The sequence below is a fragment of the Berghia stephanieae genome, chromosome 5, assembly GCF_034508935.2.
Source record: "Berghia stephanieae isolate SIO BIC M18660-M18661 chromosome 5, UCSD_Bste_1.3, whole genome shotgun sequence".
NCBI classification, from domain to species: Eukaryota; Metazoa; Mollusca; class Gastropoda; order Nudibranchia; family Aeolidiidae; genus Berghia; species Berghia stephanieae.
Genome location: NC_088364.1, coordinates 9,377,532 through 9,397,196, shown reverse-complemented (window position 1 = coordinate 9,397,196; position 19,665 = coordinate 9,377,532). Strand labels below are relative to the sequence as shown.

Here is a 19,665-nt window from a genome sequence, read left to right as displayed (position 1 = left end):
ATAAAATTGCGCCAAACACAATGTCAATCATAGAAGAAAAAAATAGGTACCTAAAAAGATATTGCCAAAATTATTGGTGTAACCAGGTCAGTCTACCGCTGATGATTAGGTGTTTACTTGAGCTTTTCTATACAGCTCAATATCCACTAAAACGTGCTCAACGCGCTTTACAAGGGGTCCCTGACCAACAGCAACACATAACATGTAGAACAAGACATGACGCCTGACATGATATTACAATTTTTTTTCCGACAGAGACAACGCGGTTAACTGTCAGATACTCATTTTACACCTGAGTACGGTGAGAGAATGTGAGTAAAGAGGAATCAACTATGCTCCAAGCGGGCTCGAACCCGAGACTTTCAGATCCGAAAGCGAGTGTCATACCACAAGACCCCATAGCCGCACGAATGCTGAGTCATATTAAATATTTAAGTCACTAGAATTCAATTCAAGTTGCTAAACCCCCCCCCCCCTCAAAAAAAAAAAAACACACACACAAAACAAACCAAAAAAACAAACAAACAAACAAACAACAAAAAAAACCAACGAAACAAAAAAAAAAAAACCAACAAAAAAACCCCAAACAAACTAAAAAGACAACCCAACTAGACAAATGTAAGACCAGCCTCTTGATAGATGTCGAATATTTTCTCAATGGCCGACATATAGGCTGCCGTTCTCAGATCGAGTCCCAGGTTGTACTTCATCCCAGTTCTCATGATATTCCTGGCAGATTTTTCCATGCTCTGTTCTAGTCCCGAATGGACGATGTCCTTCTCGGATGCTCCAGCTATCCTGCTGTCAAACTCTTGGCTTGGGACGATTGGGATGGAGCCATCCTTTTCGCCAAACTTGCGTTCCAACGATTTCTGCACACTTTCCAAGAGGTGAAAGTTTGAGTCTCTCTCGTACTTGAAGGTGAGTCTGCCATAGCTGACGTGATTCAAGTTCTTCAACCATTCAAAATAAGACACGGTCACACCACCGGCGTTGATGTACAGATCCTGGAAAGCAACAAAAATACAGAACATTACTTTTTTTTGTCTTCCCGTGATCAGTCAAGTATCATGAAATGTCGGGATGAAATGGGATGTCATACTATATATATTTTAAAGTAAAAATAACCGAAATTACAATCTTTTTCCATGTTAAAATTCACCCTCACTCTATTATCAATAAAACATTTTTATATAACTCAAATGTTATGGGTTCAACGGTGCTTTATTTCTATACACTCAAATAATTCAGGGATGATTTTCACATGGCGTTTGGCGGTCACTAGAATAGACAAATTTCCCTTATGAGACAAATAAAGGGAATTTTATTATATATTATATATATAATTTTTTTAAATTCTTTTTTTTTTTCAGAGCTTAAACATTGGTTTTATATACGATTATCCAAACCGCCAAACAGGCCTTCATGGACCTGGGAAACATTTTGAAAAACAAACAGATGTCGTTCGGGATTAGATTCCGAGTCTTGAAGTGCTACGTGTGGCCAATCTTGTTATACGGATGCGAAATCTGGACTACAAATGCAGAAACACAAAAGAACATTGAAGCTTTTGAAATGTGGTGCTTGAGAAGGATGCAGAGAATATCGTATACCGCACACAAAACGAACGAAGAAGTGCTAAAACAAAATACCAACAAAGGAAACTAATGCCCTTAATAGTGGATCGACAACTATCCTTTTTCGGACACATAGTAAGGAAAGATAAGAATGAATACCTGGCAAGTTGTGGAAAAATACCTGGTAAACGCGCCCGGGGAGACAAAGAAAAAACACTCATAGACCAACTGAAGGGCTTCACCAACCTAACAATCCAAGAGCTGTTTGAAAAAGCAAGAGACAGGGAGGAATGGAGAGAGATAATTCATGCAGTATCCGAAGCCTGGACCAGGCATGGAACCTAGAAGAAGAAGAATCCGAACCGTACTAATCCCATTTTGATCTGATTTACTGAAGAAGTCAACTTACAGGAATGATGAGGATATTTTTCTTCAAGAGAATCTCATCTGCAGCCATTGTTGTTGGACCATTGGCACCCTCGGCAATGATCTGTTGAATATAAAGAATGTAACAATTAATTTTTGTGTTAGAGTGTCGGTCACATCTTCATGATGCTGAAAAGCCCGAACTACTTAACTTCTCTGTCTAAAGTTACGTAATAAAAGTTTATACTCTATGATCGTTGATTTCTTCATTTTCTTACTCCGTGTTCAACAGCGGGGACACAACAATATTCCTTTTGCTTTTACTTTAGATTCCATTGCAATACCTCATTCAAACGAATCAACCACCTAAACGCATTATCAATAACGTAAAACCAAAATTTTACAAATTTTGAAGCCAGATAATTTTCATGATAAAGAGCTGAACAAGTGTGTATGAAAGTTTTGTTTTCGTTTTGCTTTTTTGTTTGTTTGTTTTTTTTTTTGCTTGTTTTCTTTTTTTGTTCTGCTTTTTGTTGTGTCTTTTTCTTTTACTATGGATTATAAAACCTCCCGTGATTGAGGACAAATCCAATTTAGTTATAACAAAACTTTACATCTAACATGCAAGGAATAGTTCACAGATTAGTAGTAAAATTATAATTGAGTTCATAACTGGGAAAACTTTTCACAGGGAAATAGCAATCTGCAAATAGTTTATGAATTAATATTGATAAAATCTGACAGTTGGCGTCCATAATTTTTTTTCACTCCACTCAAACACCGACCTATCGTATTAAAATGGTATTTTATGTCGTGGTAAACTAGATGTAAAATGTGTTATGAATGATAAAATAATAAGAAATGTTAGATTTCTTGTTTTGTTATGTTAAGAAACTATATCTGTTGTCCCTCGACGTGTCCTTATTCACAGGTCTGATAACCAAAATCGTTATGGGCTTATTGTTGTAATGGAAATATACTCTCAAACTAATACAAAATATTGTCCATTATAACCATGTTGAATCAAGCCCATAATTGCATTCGGTGATCAGACCTGAAAATATGTGCACATATATTTCCCCCAATAAAACAATTAAACTTAATCCAAGTATATTATTTTCTTGAAAACTATGAATTAAGTTTATAGTGTATAAATCAACCCGATAAAAAGGCGTTTTGAGGCGATAGTTCACAAATTTAGTTTGGAGAGTTAGGGTGAGAAGGTGAGTAGGAAAAGAAGGAACTGGATTGGACATGTCTTCTAGATAGAGGGGGGGGGGGGGGGGGGGGGGGGGGAGAGAACGATTCTGCAGTGGCACTGGGATAGACTATAGAGGAAGAGAGGTAAAGAAAGGCCCAAAACATAAGGGCGCGAAGCAGGATGATGGAAAAGGAGAGGAATTAAATTGGATGACACTCGTGGCAGAGGGGCAGGCAGGACTCAGGACGGTAGCCAAGAACCGATTGAAATGGAAGGAAAATGGAGAAGGAGATGAATGGAATTGGGTGATACTCCTGGTAGATGGCCAGGACTGTAGCCAAGAACCGGATGGAATGGAAGGAACATGTCCAGGCCTTATGCGTCACTCCTGGTGCTGAGGAATTTAAGAGGGTAAGAGGTTCACACATTTTAAGTGGATTTATTATTGTCTATTGAGTTGACGAAACAATCCCTGACCTTGGCTTGGACTAAGTGGGCGTTGTCCTGTGTAATTTGCTTTTCACTGGCAGCTGGAACCAGAATGTCACACTTCTCGTACAGCAAGTTGTCGTGGTATGGCTCTGCTCCTGGGAATCCTACAATGGTGCCATTTTCCTGGAGATGGGCAAAATTGATGTTTTCTTATTTGCAGGTCTGATAACCCAAATTGTTATGGCCTCATTGTTGTAATGGAAATAATCTCGAACCAACGTAAAATATTCTCTATTACAGCAATATTAAAACAAGCCCATAATTGCGTTCGGTTATCAGACCTGAAAATATGTGCATATTTAGGGTAAAATGTATCGAAAACTATAGTAAGTGACTTTTCTAGATATATGTGGCAAATTCGTTATTCTACAAACCAACTGTTTCTGCTTGGAGCTGAAGTTATCATTGCATTGTCAATGTTTTATTGTATCTGTTCATTGTATCGAGTTGTGATAATTTAAGACACGGTGAAAGAAAGTCTTGTGCTTTAACTGAAATAACACAGTGATGTTGACACTCCGCCTCCTCCTCCTCCACCATCTCCTCCTCCTCCTACTACTACTTCTACTTCTACTTCTACTACTACTACTACTACTACTACTACTACTACTACTACACTACTACTACTACTACTACTACTACTACTACTACTACTTACTACCTACTACTACTACACTACTACTACTACTACTACTACTACTACTACTACTACTACTACTACATACTACTACTACTACTACTTCTACACTACTACTACTACTACCCCTCTCTCTCTACTACATACTACTACTACTACTACTACTACACTACTACTACTACTACTACTACTACTATACTACTACTACTACTACACTACTACCTCCCCTCCTCCTCTACTACTACTAACTACTACTACTACTCTACTACTCCTACTACTACTACTACTACTACTACTACTCTACTACCTACTCTACTACTACTTCTACTACTACTACTACTCTACATACTACTACTCACTACTACTACTACTACTACTACTACACTACACTACTCCTACTACTACTACTACTACTACTACTACTACTACTACTACTACTACTACTACTACTACTACCACTACCACTATCTCCCTTACAATCTTGTAGTCTTCCAAATCCCTGGGACTGATACCATCCTTGTTGTAGATACTTCCGTCATACTCCATCACTCCAATACATTTGGCACCAGCACGGTCCAAATAACGCATGCTGTGGAGACCCACATTACCGAAACCCTGAAACAAAAAGTTGGAAGTTGAGCGTTTTATAACGGAATATTCACTAAATGTGCTCAAAGCGCTTTACAAGGGCCCATAGCCAACAGCAACACTTAACAGGTGGGACGAGATATGACATGACGCCAGTTAGATGATTTTTTTTTCCTGGCAGAGAAAACGCTGTTAACAGCCAAGTCCTCATTTTACACTGGAGTACGGTGAAAGAATGTAAGTAAAGAGCCTTCTCCAATTACTTAACTTTGCGCCGCTCAGAGCGGGACTCGAACCCTGGACTTCCTGACCGGAGCGAAAATCGTACCACTAGACCGCATAGCCGCTCAGAAAATGTTAGAGACTTTGAGTACATGTATCTAAAGGCAACTTGACAAGCCATAAGGGGAAAGAGAGAAAATGTAGATAAAACAAAAAATCGTAGTAAATCTTCATTATCCTTGATATTTGTCTGAGGCGCTGTTTAATTAGGATGAGTTTGCTGAACAGGAACGTTCTAGCACGAGTATTTTTACGCGTGACTGGATAATCACAATATTATAATATCATCATTTCGAAGCAATTCCTATTAATATTTTTTTTAAAACAACAACAAAAACAAAGAAAAAAACAAAAACGAAAACTAAATCAAAACTAAAACAAACAAAACAAAAAAACAACAACAAAAAAACAAAACAAAAAAACAAAAAAAAAAAAAAAACAAAAAAAAAAACAACAGCTAACAACAATAAACAATATCCCCCCCCCTTCCACATCCCACCCACACCATACGTGCGCAAAAAACCAACAAAAAAAAACAAAAACAAAATGAACACCCCCCCCCCCTCTTCCCCTAGGAAAATCCCAACAAAAGTATGAAAAAAAAAAAAAAAAAGAAAAAAAAAAAGATGACTTCACCTGTACAATGAAGGTTTTGTCATAGAAACCCGGGGTGAGTCCTACCATACTCATGTAACTTGCTTCATTGATAAAGTTCTGGATGCCGTGGTAAAGACCCTGAAATGGGAAGGTAGAATGTCAACAGCTTCAAAATCCAACACAATATTTATTACATTTGTTACGGTATTGACCAAAAGTTTTCGCAGGGCAAGAATTGGGAGATTTTAAAGAGTAATGTCTTGGGCGTTTTGTTTTTTTTGGTGTGTTTTTGTTTTTGTTTTGTTTTGTTTTTTGTTTGTTTGTTTTTTGAAGACCACAGAAAGTATCATCCAGAAGCTTGAGGTATTCCAAAAGTAATGTTTATGACGAATGTTCAAGATCTCCTGGTTGAATACAATTTCAAATGAGGACATGAGAGCTAGAGCGGAGGTGGAGTCTGGAGAGTCTCGTTAAAAGGAGAATATGATAATGGTTGGAACACACCTGTCATAAACCTGCCGAAACAATAACAAGGGAGGCTATGGGATGGATATCCCAAAGAAAGGGGGAGCGAGGCCGCCTAAAGACTTGAAGACCTGGAGATGCACCGTGGAGCGGGACCTAGAGCAGAGAGGTCTGTTTATCGAGGTGGCCCCAAGAAGTTTAGCTGACAAGACCAGGCGGAGATCTTTTGCATCCCCTCAGGTGCCTGCAGACTGCAGGCCCGGATAGATTGAATGAGTGACTGATGATTATAATATGAATTTGGTCACAACTGGGCCATAAAACTATTTGATTATTGTAAAAACTCAGAATGTTTGTGCTGCCAATAGAATAAGAATTCATATTACACTGTATAATTGGGAATTTTGGTTTCATGTGGACAGCCGTGAGATACATCAATGAAACACTGATTATGATTAAAACTTTTAGGTTTGCTAGTTATTATAAATGTGAGAATTTGTTCAATTGTAAGGTAACATTAAAACGGTGTTTTCGTTAGTGATCTTGCTATTATTATTATATATTATTATTATTATTATTATTATTATTATTATTATTATTATTATTTTTATTATTATTATTATTATTTTTATTATTGCATTCTGTTGTTGTTGTTGATGATGCAATTATTGTTGTATATCTTTGGTTATTGGGGTCGTTATTGTTATTGATGTTAATGATGTTATTATCGTTGTTGGTATTGTTCTTGTCATTAGTTTTTTTTTTGTGTATTGTCATTTATATTGTTGTTGATATCATTGTTGTTATTATTGCTGCTTTTGTTATTGCTGTTATGGTTGTTGATAAAATTACCCTTCCTGTAGCTGAGATACGTCCGTGAATTCCTCCCTGAGAAATAGGTTTGCCTGTGGTACATGCTTTGGCGTTTATGTCACCATAACCTAAGGGGTAAATTGTAATATATGTATGTATTTAAGTTGGTATATATCACAAAAGATTCGTTAATGGCCTACTATTCCGACTCTCAAATTAGTTGCAACCAATTTTTAAATACATAATTAAAGCACGATTAGCTGTTTATAAACATAGTTAAACTAGTTTGTTTTAAGATTTTCATAAGCTTGTCAAGTGAAAATCTTAAATCAGTACGAGTCTTTATAATCTGGAATACATGATTTAATCTTATTACTACACCCCATCTCGTCCAAAACAATTTGTATAACAAGGAATTGGTCAAGATTAAGAAAAATGAAGCCAATGCAATTGAATTGAATTGAAAATGTCAACTATTTGTGTAACTAGCCTCTCTCTCTCTCTCTCTCTCTCTCTCTCTCTCTCTCTCTCTCTCTCTCTCTCTCTTCTTCTCTCTCTCTCTCTCTCTCTCTCTCTCTCTCTCTCTCTCTCTCTCTCTCTCTTTGAAATGAAGGACATGGAAACGTTCGTTTTGGCTTAAAAAATACGCGTGAGTGGATTTATATATATATATATATATATATATATATATATATATATATATATATATATATATATATATATAAACGTTCTAGATAAATCAGACTAACATACCTAAGGACTGCGCAAAGGTGTCGGCAATCCAGCTCATCTCCTTCTCTCCAGTTCCCATGTCAGGTGCAGGGACATCAATACCTGGGCCTGGGATAAAATAGTACAATGACACAAGAGTATTACAATAAATGTAAATTTTTTTTTCGTTATTATCTGCGTGTTTTGTGTGTAGCCCGAAGAATGGTAAAGGTCGAAACATCATTTGTTTTGTATTGTCCTCTTAAATGAGTGACATTCGCTCATTCATCATTCTTTCTATCTTACTGGCTCATTTAGTCACCTCTAGCTTATGGGCTTACATCTTCGATATGATATTAATGGTAGTTCAAAGAAGGCCCTCCCAGTGCCAATATCAACATGGAGAAGACCAGAACTGTTCACCAAAATCTTTTTAACTTGGTTTGTTGGGACTTTGTATCTCCACGGTATTGCATGTAGAACTCTCTGATAATATTATCACAATTTCAATTTGTTTCTAATTGCCTCTTGTAATGTAAAAAAAAAAAAGATAAAAAGATGAGCTTTTATATAGCGCAACATCCACTAAACGTGCTAAACGTGCTCAAAGCTCTTTACAGGGGGTCCCTGACCAACAACAACACTTAGGATTTAGGACGAGACATGACGCCTGCTAGGCTCGAACCCAGAGCCTTCCGATCCGAAAGCGAGTGTCATACCACAAGACCATACACATAGCCGTACAATGTAATGTGCTCGCCCAGATTAATGGCGATCGATAAAGAAGTATAACAGGGTGTTCCTCTGGTAAATTTATTATCATCCTAACACTAGTCCTCTTGTACGAAGCCTCTGGTTAAGTGGAATGGAAACCTTGAATCTTTGTTGGGGGGAGGGCGGATTCACAGAGCAGGTAGCTATCTGTGTCTGTTAGATTATGTACCGCAGTGCGGGGTATAGATAGTATGCGCTTGGCTAAGAAGCTCTTAACATTGCCATCCGGAAGTATAACGGACCAACACACAAAACTGTGTGTATCCATGAACGTTTATAGTCGGGTTAATACAGTTCAGTGAGCATTACTCATAAACGCGGATGGCAAAAAAACAATAACAAAGACCTGAGTGACGTCATCTTCGAACTATCTATACAACTATAATTCTCTATTATATTATAAAACAAAGAAAAAATTACAGATCGTTTACATACCTATAAATCCCTTCTTTGCGAGCTCAACAGTGAAACGGCGGGTTATCTTTTCCAACTCATTCTCTGAATATTGAGAGGGGTTGATCTTGACGCCTGCTTTAGCACCACCGAAAGGGACGCCCACCACAGCACACTTGTAGGTCATTAGAGCAGCAAGAGCCTTCACCTCATCAAGATTGACGTCTTCACTGTAACGTATACCTGGTTATGTGCAATTAGAAAATGAAAAGCAATTGTGATCAAGTCCAAAAATAAATAAATAAATGATAATGATGATAATGATGATGATGATGATGACGATGGTGATGATGAGGATGATGATGATGAGGATGATGATGATGATGGATGATGAATGATATAATAATAATAATAATAATAATAATAATAATAATAATAATAATAATAATAATAATAATAATAATAATAATTATTATTATTATTATTGTTATTATTATTATCATTATTTTATTATATTATTATTATTATCATTATTATTATACACGTTTTCCCGATCAAATATAACATTTGGCAAGTTCAAATTCAGCATTCCAGATCAATTTCATACATTGTCCAAATAGAATTCAGCACTTTCAGACCAAATTCAAAATTTTCCAGTCAAATTCACACGTTGGCAATTTCAAATTCAACATTCAAAATAAAATTCGGCACTTTCCAATTCCATTTCAACCTATTTTTAAAATAAAAATTATCTAGCGTGTAGGAACTCTGCCAAACTTGTTTTTTAAAAAGTACATAAGAAAAGTTTTCTCAGTGAGTTATTGTTTGTAACATACGTGCGTGTCGGAGTTGCACGGGACTTTGTGGTTTTCAATCGTTTATTGTTTCCTCTTTCATAAAATGGGGCTTAACGTCAGTCATTCGTCAATTTCAAATTTTCATTCGATGTTCTGCAGCCAAGCATATAAACAGTTGGGTTGTCAAGGAAATTACGATAATTTCCCTTGCCTTGTCTTATCGTAGAATTAGTCCTAACAATAAAAGTTCCGCTTAGAGCGTTGTATTCCAGATCGAAGGTGCCGGGTTCGATTTCAACAGGAATGAATTTCAAAGTTTTTCTTTGCGCAAGTTATGTTGTGATCAGGCCATTCAATTCAATCCTCGGTACTACCGCAAACTCGGGGACCCAAATAATTTTGGGGGTTTGGGAGGGGGGAAACTTTTTTTTCTTTAAAGTCTCTCCCCTCCCAAACCCCCTACTAGATTTTTAAAAAAAGTTTCCCCCCTCCCAAAACCCCAAAATTATTTGGGTCCCCGAGTTTGCGGTAGTACCCAATCCTCTTCTCACTCTCACTATGGTGTGGTGTAAGAAGCTGACCAATGTATTTCCATTTAGAATGTAATCCTCACCCCTGTCAAAACAGCTATACAGACCTCGTTTGTCTTCATTACTTACTTTGTTGTAAAGTTGCCTCGGCATCTTGCTTTGGGTGAATTGTAATGTAAATCGTAAGTAAAAAGGTACTGTGTTATTGACCAGTAATCAGAAGATCGAGTAGCAGACGATGAACTGAGTCGTCAGGGAAACTAATTTGTTGACATAATCAGAGTAAGTTCCCTTGGTCCTTAACTTTTGGGGAGAAGGCTGATGATGATGATGATGATGATGATGATGATGATGATATAATGATGATGATGATGATGATGATGATAATGATGATGATAATGATGATGATAATGATAATATAATAATAATAATAATAATAATAATAATAATAATAATAATAATAATAATAATAATAATAATAATAATAATAATAATAATAATAATAATAATAATAATAATAATAATAATAATAATAATAATAATAATAGGAACAGCTGAAGCTGCGAACTCAGATGACATCGAAAACGGAAGGCTTTTCAAATTAGGCCTTTTAGTTTGGCCAAAATTGAAATGTTGACGTTATATTATGAAAACGAACCTATTTTGAAGGTCATTAAAGAATTGGACAAACAAGCTACATTTACAGATTCCGATTTGGGTGTGCATATGAATTGCAGACCGGCCTCCTTGAAAATTTAAACATTCGTGTGTTTTCTCAGATAAATACTGTAGTTGCTTTAGTTAGCTTTGAAAATCAACAATCCCCCCCCACAAGGATTAAATAACACATCAAAATCTTTAATATGATGTAGTCTGGCATTTTCAATAACTTTTACGGACTTAGAGATGCTCACGAAGTTCTGAAATGGGAGCCGAAATTTTGTTTTTCTTCGAATTTTTCGTAATATTAGGCATGTCTGGTATTGTGTGTTGAGCGTGCGGGCGACCGCGTGTATGTGTGAGAGAGATAGTGTTTGTGGGTGTATGTGTATGTGTGTATGTATGTGAATGAAGGTGAATGTGTGTGTGTATGTGTGTGTATGTGTGTGTGTTTGTGTGTGTGTGTGTGTTTGAGTAACTGCAATGAATATTCATGGTCAGCAATCCTAATTTCTGGGGGGGGGGGGGGGGGTGGTTTTTGTTTGTTTTGTTTTTCTTTTCTTCTAAACAACATTAAGCTGGTTATCGCGATAAACCTTTTAAATACATTGTAGTGGGGCATCTTTCTACACCCCCCCCCTTCTCCTTTCTCGTCTTCCTTGAAGTTATATTTTGTGTCTTAGAGAAGAAAAATAAATGGTGTGGAAAAAACAAAGATCTTAAAGTTGAATTTTTAAAAAACATGTTAGTTTTAATATGGAGTACTTGAGTCAGCATATCTCGAAAGCGGCCAAAAAACAAACAAAAAAAAAGAACAAAATAAAAAAATAAATAAAAAGTAATTAAAGATAACTAAACCACAATTTCTGATAAGAGGCCATTGTTTCAAAGTCTTTTATATATTCGTTTAATTCTATGATTCAAGGCCTCTTTTATTTTACTGTGCTCTAAAGTCAAAAGCGACACCTACATTTTAAAGTCAGTCTGCGTTAGGAGTGAATGGGACAAGACTGATAACTCCCAAATTGTTATAGTTTATATTGTATAGTGTCAATGAATAACAATGGGAATTGGAAGCTTTAATGTATTGAACGGAGACGGAGAATCTAAAGAAATCACTCTATATTTACATAATATTAGCACACATACCATAAGGCAATGTCACTAAAAAAGAAAAAAAAAAAAAAGCAACAAAAACAACCCCACCCCTCAACCCCCCCCCCCCACCCCCCACCCCCCGGAAAGAAAAACTAAAATCACACTGAACCCCCCCCCCCCCCTTCCACCCACACACACACACAATTAAAAAAAAAAACAACAAAAAAAAACTTTAAAAGCAACAACAAATCAAAACAGAATACAAGAACAAAATCTCACCTCCTTTACAAGGAATTTTGTGTTGACTGTGCTGTGCTCTGTATGCCTCTATCATCTCGTATTTCCCGTCATCTCTTCTGATGGGGAAATTGACAGCCATGACGTTGTTGCACGGTTTGATGATGTTTAGAATTCCATCCACTCTTTTTTCCCGTTCTTGGGCCGATAAGTTCTTCCCTCTCACCTTATTTGCTAAGTGTTCTTTGAGGTGGTCGGCTGATTTGTCAAAAAATAATTCCACTTGTTCAAAGAAACTCGGCTCTTCGTGCTTATGGGCTTCATTTTCTGTGCTGTATGGACGAACTGCACTCAAGGTTTTGGCTGTTTGGGGTACTACTACAGACCCCCGTTGAGAAACTAGCCGCAGCATTATTCCTAGGTGGGCTACAGCGATTTAGCCTGACTGAAATCAAAATGACAATAGGGGTGATTAGTATAATATGCAAATTAAATAGATAAATAAATAAACTAAACGATCGCATGTGAACACCTGAGAGCTTGATGAAATTTTACATCCGTTTTCAAGCGTTGAAAGAAATGTGAGACAAAGATATGAACAAATGTCGTGTGTGAAAGGTGCCAGACAAAGCAAGAAATAAAAATACAAGTAAAATACAATCCCAAAAAATCAGTCGACCTCGACAGGGGATCGAACATCAGACCTTCTGATTACCGGTAATTACCCCGAAGTCCCAGATTTGAGAGTTTTTGCCAAGATGAGGGTCATTTAAATCGATCGATATTCGAAGGACGAGTTTTCTGGCCAAATTTTTAAATATGGGTTTTTCCAAAGTCCGGCAGTATAGTCTCGAGATAGAGAGAGAGAGAGAGAGAGAGAGAGAGAGAGAGAGAGAGAGAGAGAGAGAGAGAGAGAGAGAGAGAGGGGGGGGGGGGGTAGGGGAAAATCAACTTAATATTTACTTTTGTCTAGCATATTTACTTCCATGAATGAGTCGTTTAGTTTACAAGGAATGCATTTATTGTACTGTTCTAATATTATTTTATACTGCTACCTATTGTGTCGTCGGCGAGCGAGCTTGTGACCCGCTGTGCGCTTGACTAAATCCACCACATCGCATACATTTTCTCGTTCGACTTAGATATCAATGATGACGAACATTGTTAGAGCGTCAGTGCAAAAAGGGCACCAAACAAATTTCTTTTTACTGTATGAAATGGAAATTTGCTTCCACAAGGCCTGCTTGGCGTATAGATGAAGCATTATAAAACTAACTGAGCATGGCGAAAACACCTGGCTTGCCCTGAATAAATTAACATATCCTTATAGTAATATGAATATTCAATATCAGTGAATAAGGGAAACTTTATGTTGTGCGGTTATGTGGTCTTGTGGTATGACACTCGCTTTCGGATCGGAAGGTCCTGGGTTCGAGCCTCCCTCGGCGCATAGTTGAGTCCTTGGAAAAGGCTCTTTTCTCACATTCTCTCACCGTACTCAGATACAAAACGGATATCTGGCCGTTAAGAGCGTTGTCTATGTCCGCAATAATGGTAATATCGCCTAACAGGCATCATGTCTCGTCCTACATGTTAAGTGTTGCTGTTGGCTAGGCAGGGACCCCTTGTAAAGCGCTTTGATCACGTTCAGTGGATATTGCGCTATATAAATGCTCTAGTCTTTATAAAGATAAGTTTTAACATCTATTAAACGGATCTTTCTTTATATTTATGTTTAAGCAGCTAACTACCGTACTCTGGAAAAACGCCTACAATTTATAAATTTGGCCAGAATTCTCGTCCAAATATCGATCGATTTAAATTACCCTCATCTTGGCAAAAAAAAAAAAACAACAAAAAAAAAAAAAAAAAAAAAAAAAAAAAAAAAAAAAAAAAAACAAAAAACAAAAACAAAACAAAAAAAAAAAAACCCCGAAAAAACAACACTCTCAAACCTGGGACTTCGTGATGTGGATTTGGGTCAATTCTAAAGTCATTTCTCGACACTGTCAATGAATCCAGCGCGTTGATAAATGATATCAATATCGGGTGTCTCAATTATGACAGGCTAACGTGGTTAGGTGCACTGTCTCGCTTTGCTGGATATAATTAATGTCATTTCTATAATGTAATGTGTCAGTGTCACACCGTGTTGTTTACCATGGTATCTGCATAAGAAAAGGAGCGTATACTATAAAGGATTAAGATTGTTTACTTTACCCTATATGCGGCTATGTGGTCTAGTGGTATGATCGGAGGTCCTGAGTTCGAGCCTCGTTCGGCGCATAGTTGAGTCCTTGGAAAAGACTCTTTACTCACATTTTCTCATCGTATTCAGGTGTAAAATAAGTACCTGGCCGTTAACAGCGTTGTCTCTGTTGGGGAAAAAAAATGTAATATTGCCTAACAGGCGTCATGTCTCGTTCTACATGCTAAATGTTGCTGTTGGTTAGGGACCCCTTGTAAAGCGCTTTGAGCACATTAAGTGGATATTGCTCTAGATAAAAGCTCAAAAACTCAAGTTTAATTTACACACTGATAGTGTTCTGTACATCTGATACAAATAATATATAATTGAAAAATTGAAGATGAAGATATAAACACGATCTCTCGAGTGCCCTGTGATTATTTCGACTAGACGTTGAGCGAGGACAACCACAAGTATCGTCTTCTAATCATAATACTAATAAAGATATTATATTTTGTGTCTTGTGTGGTATCTTGTTTTGATTAAACTCTGTGGTATTGACAATAAAAAAAGACTCGTATGAATATGACGTTGATGACGAAACACTTTTAAGGTCATTGACTCTTTGCGCATTGCTCGACAGTGATATCTCATAATTTAGTTTAATATCTGATGGTATTGACAAATTATTGTTATTAATGCTGTTGAGTACTAATAATAATAATAATAATAATAATAATAATAATAATAATAATAATAATAATAATAATAATAATAATAATAATAATAATATAATGTAATAATAATAATAATATAATAATAATAATAATAATAATAATAATAATAATAATAATAATAATATAATAATAATAATAATATGATGATGATGATGAGATATAATAATAATAATAATAATAATAATAATAATAATAATAATAATAATAATAATAATAATAATAATAATAATATAATATAATAAAGAAGAAGAAAAAAGAAATAATAAAATAATAATAATAATAATAATAATAATAATAATAATAAAATAATAATAATAATAATAAATAATAATAATAATAAAAATAATAATAATAATAAGAATAATAATAATGATAATAATAATTATGATTGATTTATATTACCCACTATCAGCCAAACACTTTTAAACCTGAGGCTTCTTCGGGGTTGTTTTGCAGATTGAGATCAATACAATCGATCAACATTGATTTTAAATAAAGGTTTTCTGGTCAAACTCGGAAAAGTGTTTTGTGAGAGCATGTTAGTAACGCTGCTACGGTTTGGTGACTCAGAAATGTACCAGCAAAATAGTCTAACACAGTGTAACTATTGTTTACTACATAACAAGCACACGTTTATAATATATAATGGCATAGTAAGGCATTCATCCAGATCAGATTGCATAGTTGTAGTAGTGGTAGTAGTAGTAGTAGTAGTATTAGTAGTAGAAGTAGTAGTAGTAGTAGTAGTAGTAGTAGTAGTAGTAGTAGTGTAGTAGTTGTAGTGTAGTAGTAGTAGTGTAGTAGTAGTAGTAGTAGTAGTAGTAGTAGTAGTAGTGTAGTAGTAGTAGTAGTAGTAGTGTAGTAGTAGTGTAGTAGTAGTAGTAGTAGTAGTAGTAGTAGTAGTAGTAGTAGTAGTAGTAGTAGTAGTAGTAGTTAGTAGTGTAGTATAGTAGTAGTAGTAGTAGTAGTAGTAGTAGTAGTAGTAGTTATTGTAGAGTAGTAGTGTAGTAGTAGATAGTAGTAAGTAGTAGTAGTAATGTATAGTAGTAGTAGTATAATAGTATAATAATATAATAATGAATAATAATATATAATAATAATAATAAATATATATAATAATAATAATAATAATAATAATAATAATAATAATAATATAATAGTATAAGTAGTAGTAGTATAGTATAGATATATATATATATAATATAATATATATAGTAGTAGTATAATATAATAGTAGTAGTAGTAGTAGTAGTAGTAGTAGTAGTAGTAGTAGTAGTAGTAGTAGTAGTAGTAGTAGTGTAGTAGTAGTAGAAGTAAGTAGTTGTAATAGTAGTAGTAGTAGTATGTATGTATGTAGTAGTAGTAGTAGTAGTAGTAGTATGTAGTAGTAGTAGTAGTAGTTGTATAGTAGTAGTAGTAGTGTAGTATTAGTATTGTGTAGTTAGTGTAGAATAGTAATAGTATATATATAGTAGTCGTAGTATAGTATTGTCGTACATAAATATAGTAGTAGTAGTAGTAGTAGTAGTAGTAGTAGTAGTAGTAGTAGTAGTAGTAGTAGTAGTAGTATAGTAGTAGTAGTAGTAGTAGTAGTAGTAGTAGTAGTAGTAGTAGTAGTAGTAGTAGTAGTAGTAGTAGTAGTAGTAGTAGTAGTAGTAGTAGTAGTAGTAGTAGTAGTAGTAGTAGTAGTCTTGTAGCAGTAGTAGTGGTAGAAGTAGAAGTAGAAGTAGTAGTAGTAATGATAATAATAATAATAAATAATAATGATAATAATAATAATAATAATAATAATAATAATAATAATAATAATAATAATAATAGTAGTAGTAGTAGTAGTAGTAGTAGTAGTAGTAGTAGTAGTAGTAGTAGTAGTAGTAGTAGTAGTAGTAGTAGTAGTAGTAGTAGTAGTAGTAGTAGTAGTAGTAGTAGTAGTAGTAGTAGTAGTAGTAGTAGTAGTAGTAGTAGTAGTAGTTGGAGTAGTAGTAGTAGTAGTAGTAGTAATGCATGCACTTGCGTTTAATACAAAAATAAATAACTAAAAAATACTTGAAGCTGAAAATGTGGTGTTGAGTTTCTGCGTGCTTGAAAAAACTAACTATAGTAATAAAAACAGAGGTCCATGACTGAACGAATTAATATGTATCAATATACTGAAGCTACTAAAATCATAAAGTAATCATTACATACTTAGGGGTACCTACCGACAAATTAATGTTCTTCAATTGTAATTTGAGCAACACCATTAAAATACTATAACGTCAAATTATCAATCAATCACATTATTTACAAAATTTTAGCTTTTATATACACTACCATAACAAAGAAGCAACTAACAAATGTACACAGTGTGATATTTAAAATAGTAACATTTTGACACATTTCGATGAAATGATCAAGTAAGCCTTAGTGCTCGTGGAAAACACGAATAGGTGTGTATCTTCTTATGGATTTCATTCAATATCCAATGGCTTTTCAAAAAAAAAAATATAGATCTCGCTTTGTTGGAGACATTTAATCAAAAGCGATATTAAATCCAAGCAAGACTGTTTTGATTATACGATCGTGCCATGACAGAAAACTTATTACTTAAAGAATGAATATATATGAAATATATATATATATATATATATATATATATATATATATATATATATATATATATATATATATATAGTGTATTTCCATGCTCATAACCCTATATAATGTTTCATTTATTCCTCCAGTAGGTCAAATAGAACCACATTTCCATTTCATAAAGTCCCAGTCGCCTGTTAGGCGTCCTTTTTCGTACGGACACTCTTACAATATCCTTCACTACCGTACTCATTCACACCTGAGTCGACTGAGGCAATTTGTGTTAAGTGTCTCAGCGGGGAATGCAACATCGGGGACCAGATTTTTCAACAATCAGTCACCCATTCGGTCAGTGATCACGCTTGCCACTGCTTGGGTTTTTGGGACATGACGAGAAACCGTAGCGCTGACCAATCGAGCCACACATGACTACATAAAATATCGAAAGACCAGATATCTAAACCTGTCAAAAAGTCTTAAACCTTCGAAAATTCATAACATTTCTTTTTAACTAGTAACGGGTCATCTTAACCTATTCTGTCGTACTCTGAAAAAAAAAACAAAACAAACAAACAAAAAAAAAAAAGAAAAAAAAACACACAAACAAAACATAGAACAAAAACAAAAAGCAAACAAACAAGACAAAACAATAACAAAAAAAAAAAAAGAAAAAAAAGAAAGGAAAAAACAAAACTAAACAAACAACCCCCCCCCCCCCCCACCTCCAAAAAAAAAAAAAGAAAAAGAAACAACAAAACAAAACAAAACAAAAAACAAACAAAAACAAAACAAACAAAAGTCATTTTAAATTTTGGCAAGAAAAGCCGTTTTTCACATTTAAATATTGATCGATTAATATGACCCTCACCTTGTCAAAAACTCTCAAACCTGGGATTTCCTTGCACTTCACAGAAGTCCAGGAGTTTTTGACAGAATATAGGTTATTTTAACCGATCGATAATTGAAGGACGAGTATTCTGGCCAAAACTTTAAATATGTATTTTATCAAAGTACAGCATTGTTGTTATGTAATCATAAAGAAAATGTTTCCTGGTTAAATTTAATTGGATTTTTTGTTTGTTTTTAAAGGCGTTTGGTAATTTTCCTGGTATGTAAGCGTAGCAATAACTTGGGGGAATTCTAATATCTGACGTGTTGCTTGAGATAGCATCTAAACGGTATACGCTTCATTGATGTTTGTTTTTGATATTGTTGTTGTGTTATATACTTGTTTTTGTTGCCTTTTTTCTTCTTGTTCTTTGTACCAACTTTAAATTGTAAATAATTCTTAGCATACGAATCTCATATTTTAACCCGTGATTTTAAAGTAATAACGGGTCGTGTATTGATGCGGTCTTGTGCTATGTGTCACTCGCCCTCGGATCGGAAGGTCCAGGATTCGAGCCCCGTTCTATGCTCCGAAAAGAAAGGCTCTTTACTAACATTTTCTCACCGTACACAGGTGTAAAATGAGTACCTGACCGTTAAAACAGTTGGCTATGTTCGAAAAAAAAAAAGGTAAAATTATGGGCTAACATGCGTCATGTCTCGTCTTTCATGTCGGCTCTGGACCTCTTGTGAAGCGCTTTGAGCACTTTTAGTGGATATTACGCTATAGAAACGCAAACGTATACATCAAAATGACCTTCAACTTGTTCAAATTTAAAGACCACAGACTCGAGACCTGTTTATTTCGATCAAGCTCAAATCAATACCTTCCAATGATCGTTTTGACGTCATGGGCTGACTCAAGCCCGCCTATAGTGTCACTATAGGAGGCCTTGGCTGATTCCAACGTGTACTGAGCTGTACCTAAAGGCTGATCCTATTTAGTTACCAATAATTAGCACCAATCGTCAGCAAATTCCTGGAATCGATCAGCTGACGTAAAGATTGGATTAAAAAAAGAAAAAAAGAAGAGAAAAAAAAGGGGGGAACTTATTCGCGG

The 19,665-nt window shown here is 35.1% G+C and overlaps 1 protein-coding gene across 2 annotated transcripts in view; it reads right to left on the bottom strand.

The window, feature by feature from the left end:
• Positions 1-472: 472 nt before the first annotated feature.
• Positions 473-19,665, bottom strand: part of LOC144972348 (glutamate dehydrogenase, mitochondrial-like) — a 20,610-nt gene continuing 1,417 nt past the window's right edge. The window contains exons 1-10 of one of the 2 annotated variants that reach the window (XM_078913444.1): positions 17,345-17,479; positions 12,261-12,663; positions 8,939-9,139; positions 7,772-7,858; positions 7,058-7,146; positions 5,780-5,878; positions 4,751-4,888; positions 3,622-3,759; positions 1,987-2,067; positions 473-1,007 (exon numbers count right to left, since the gene is read on the bottom strand). In XM_078913444.1, the coding sequence (XP_078769570.1) occupies positions 609-1,007; positions 1,987-2,067; positions 3,622-3,759; positions 4,751-4,888; positions 5,780-5,878; positions 7,058-7,146; positions 7,772-7,858; positions 8,939-9,139; positions 12,261-12,630 (1,602 nt within the window). In that variant the 5' untranslated portion in view covers positions 12,631-12,663; positions 17,345-17,479 and the 3' untranslated portion in view covers positions 473-608. Of the gene's footprint in view, positions 1,008-1,986; positions 2,068-3,621; positions 3,760-4,750; positions 4,889-5,779; positions 5,879-7,057; positions 7,147-7,771; positions 7,859-8,938; positions 9,140-12,260; positions 12,664-17,344; positions 17,480-19,665 lie in introns of those variants that run through there. The other variant, XM_078913443.1, reaches the window with a different exon arrangement.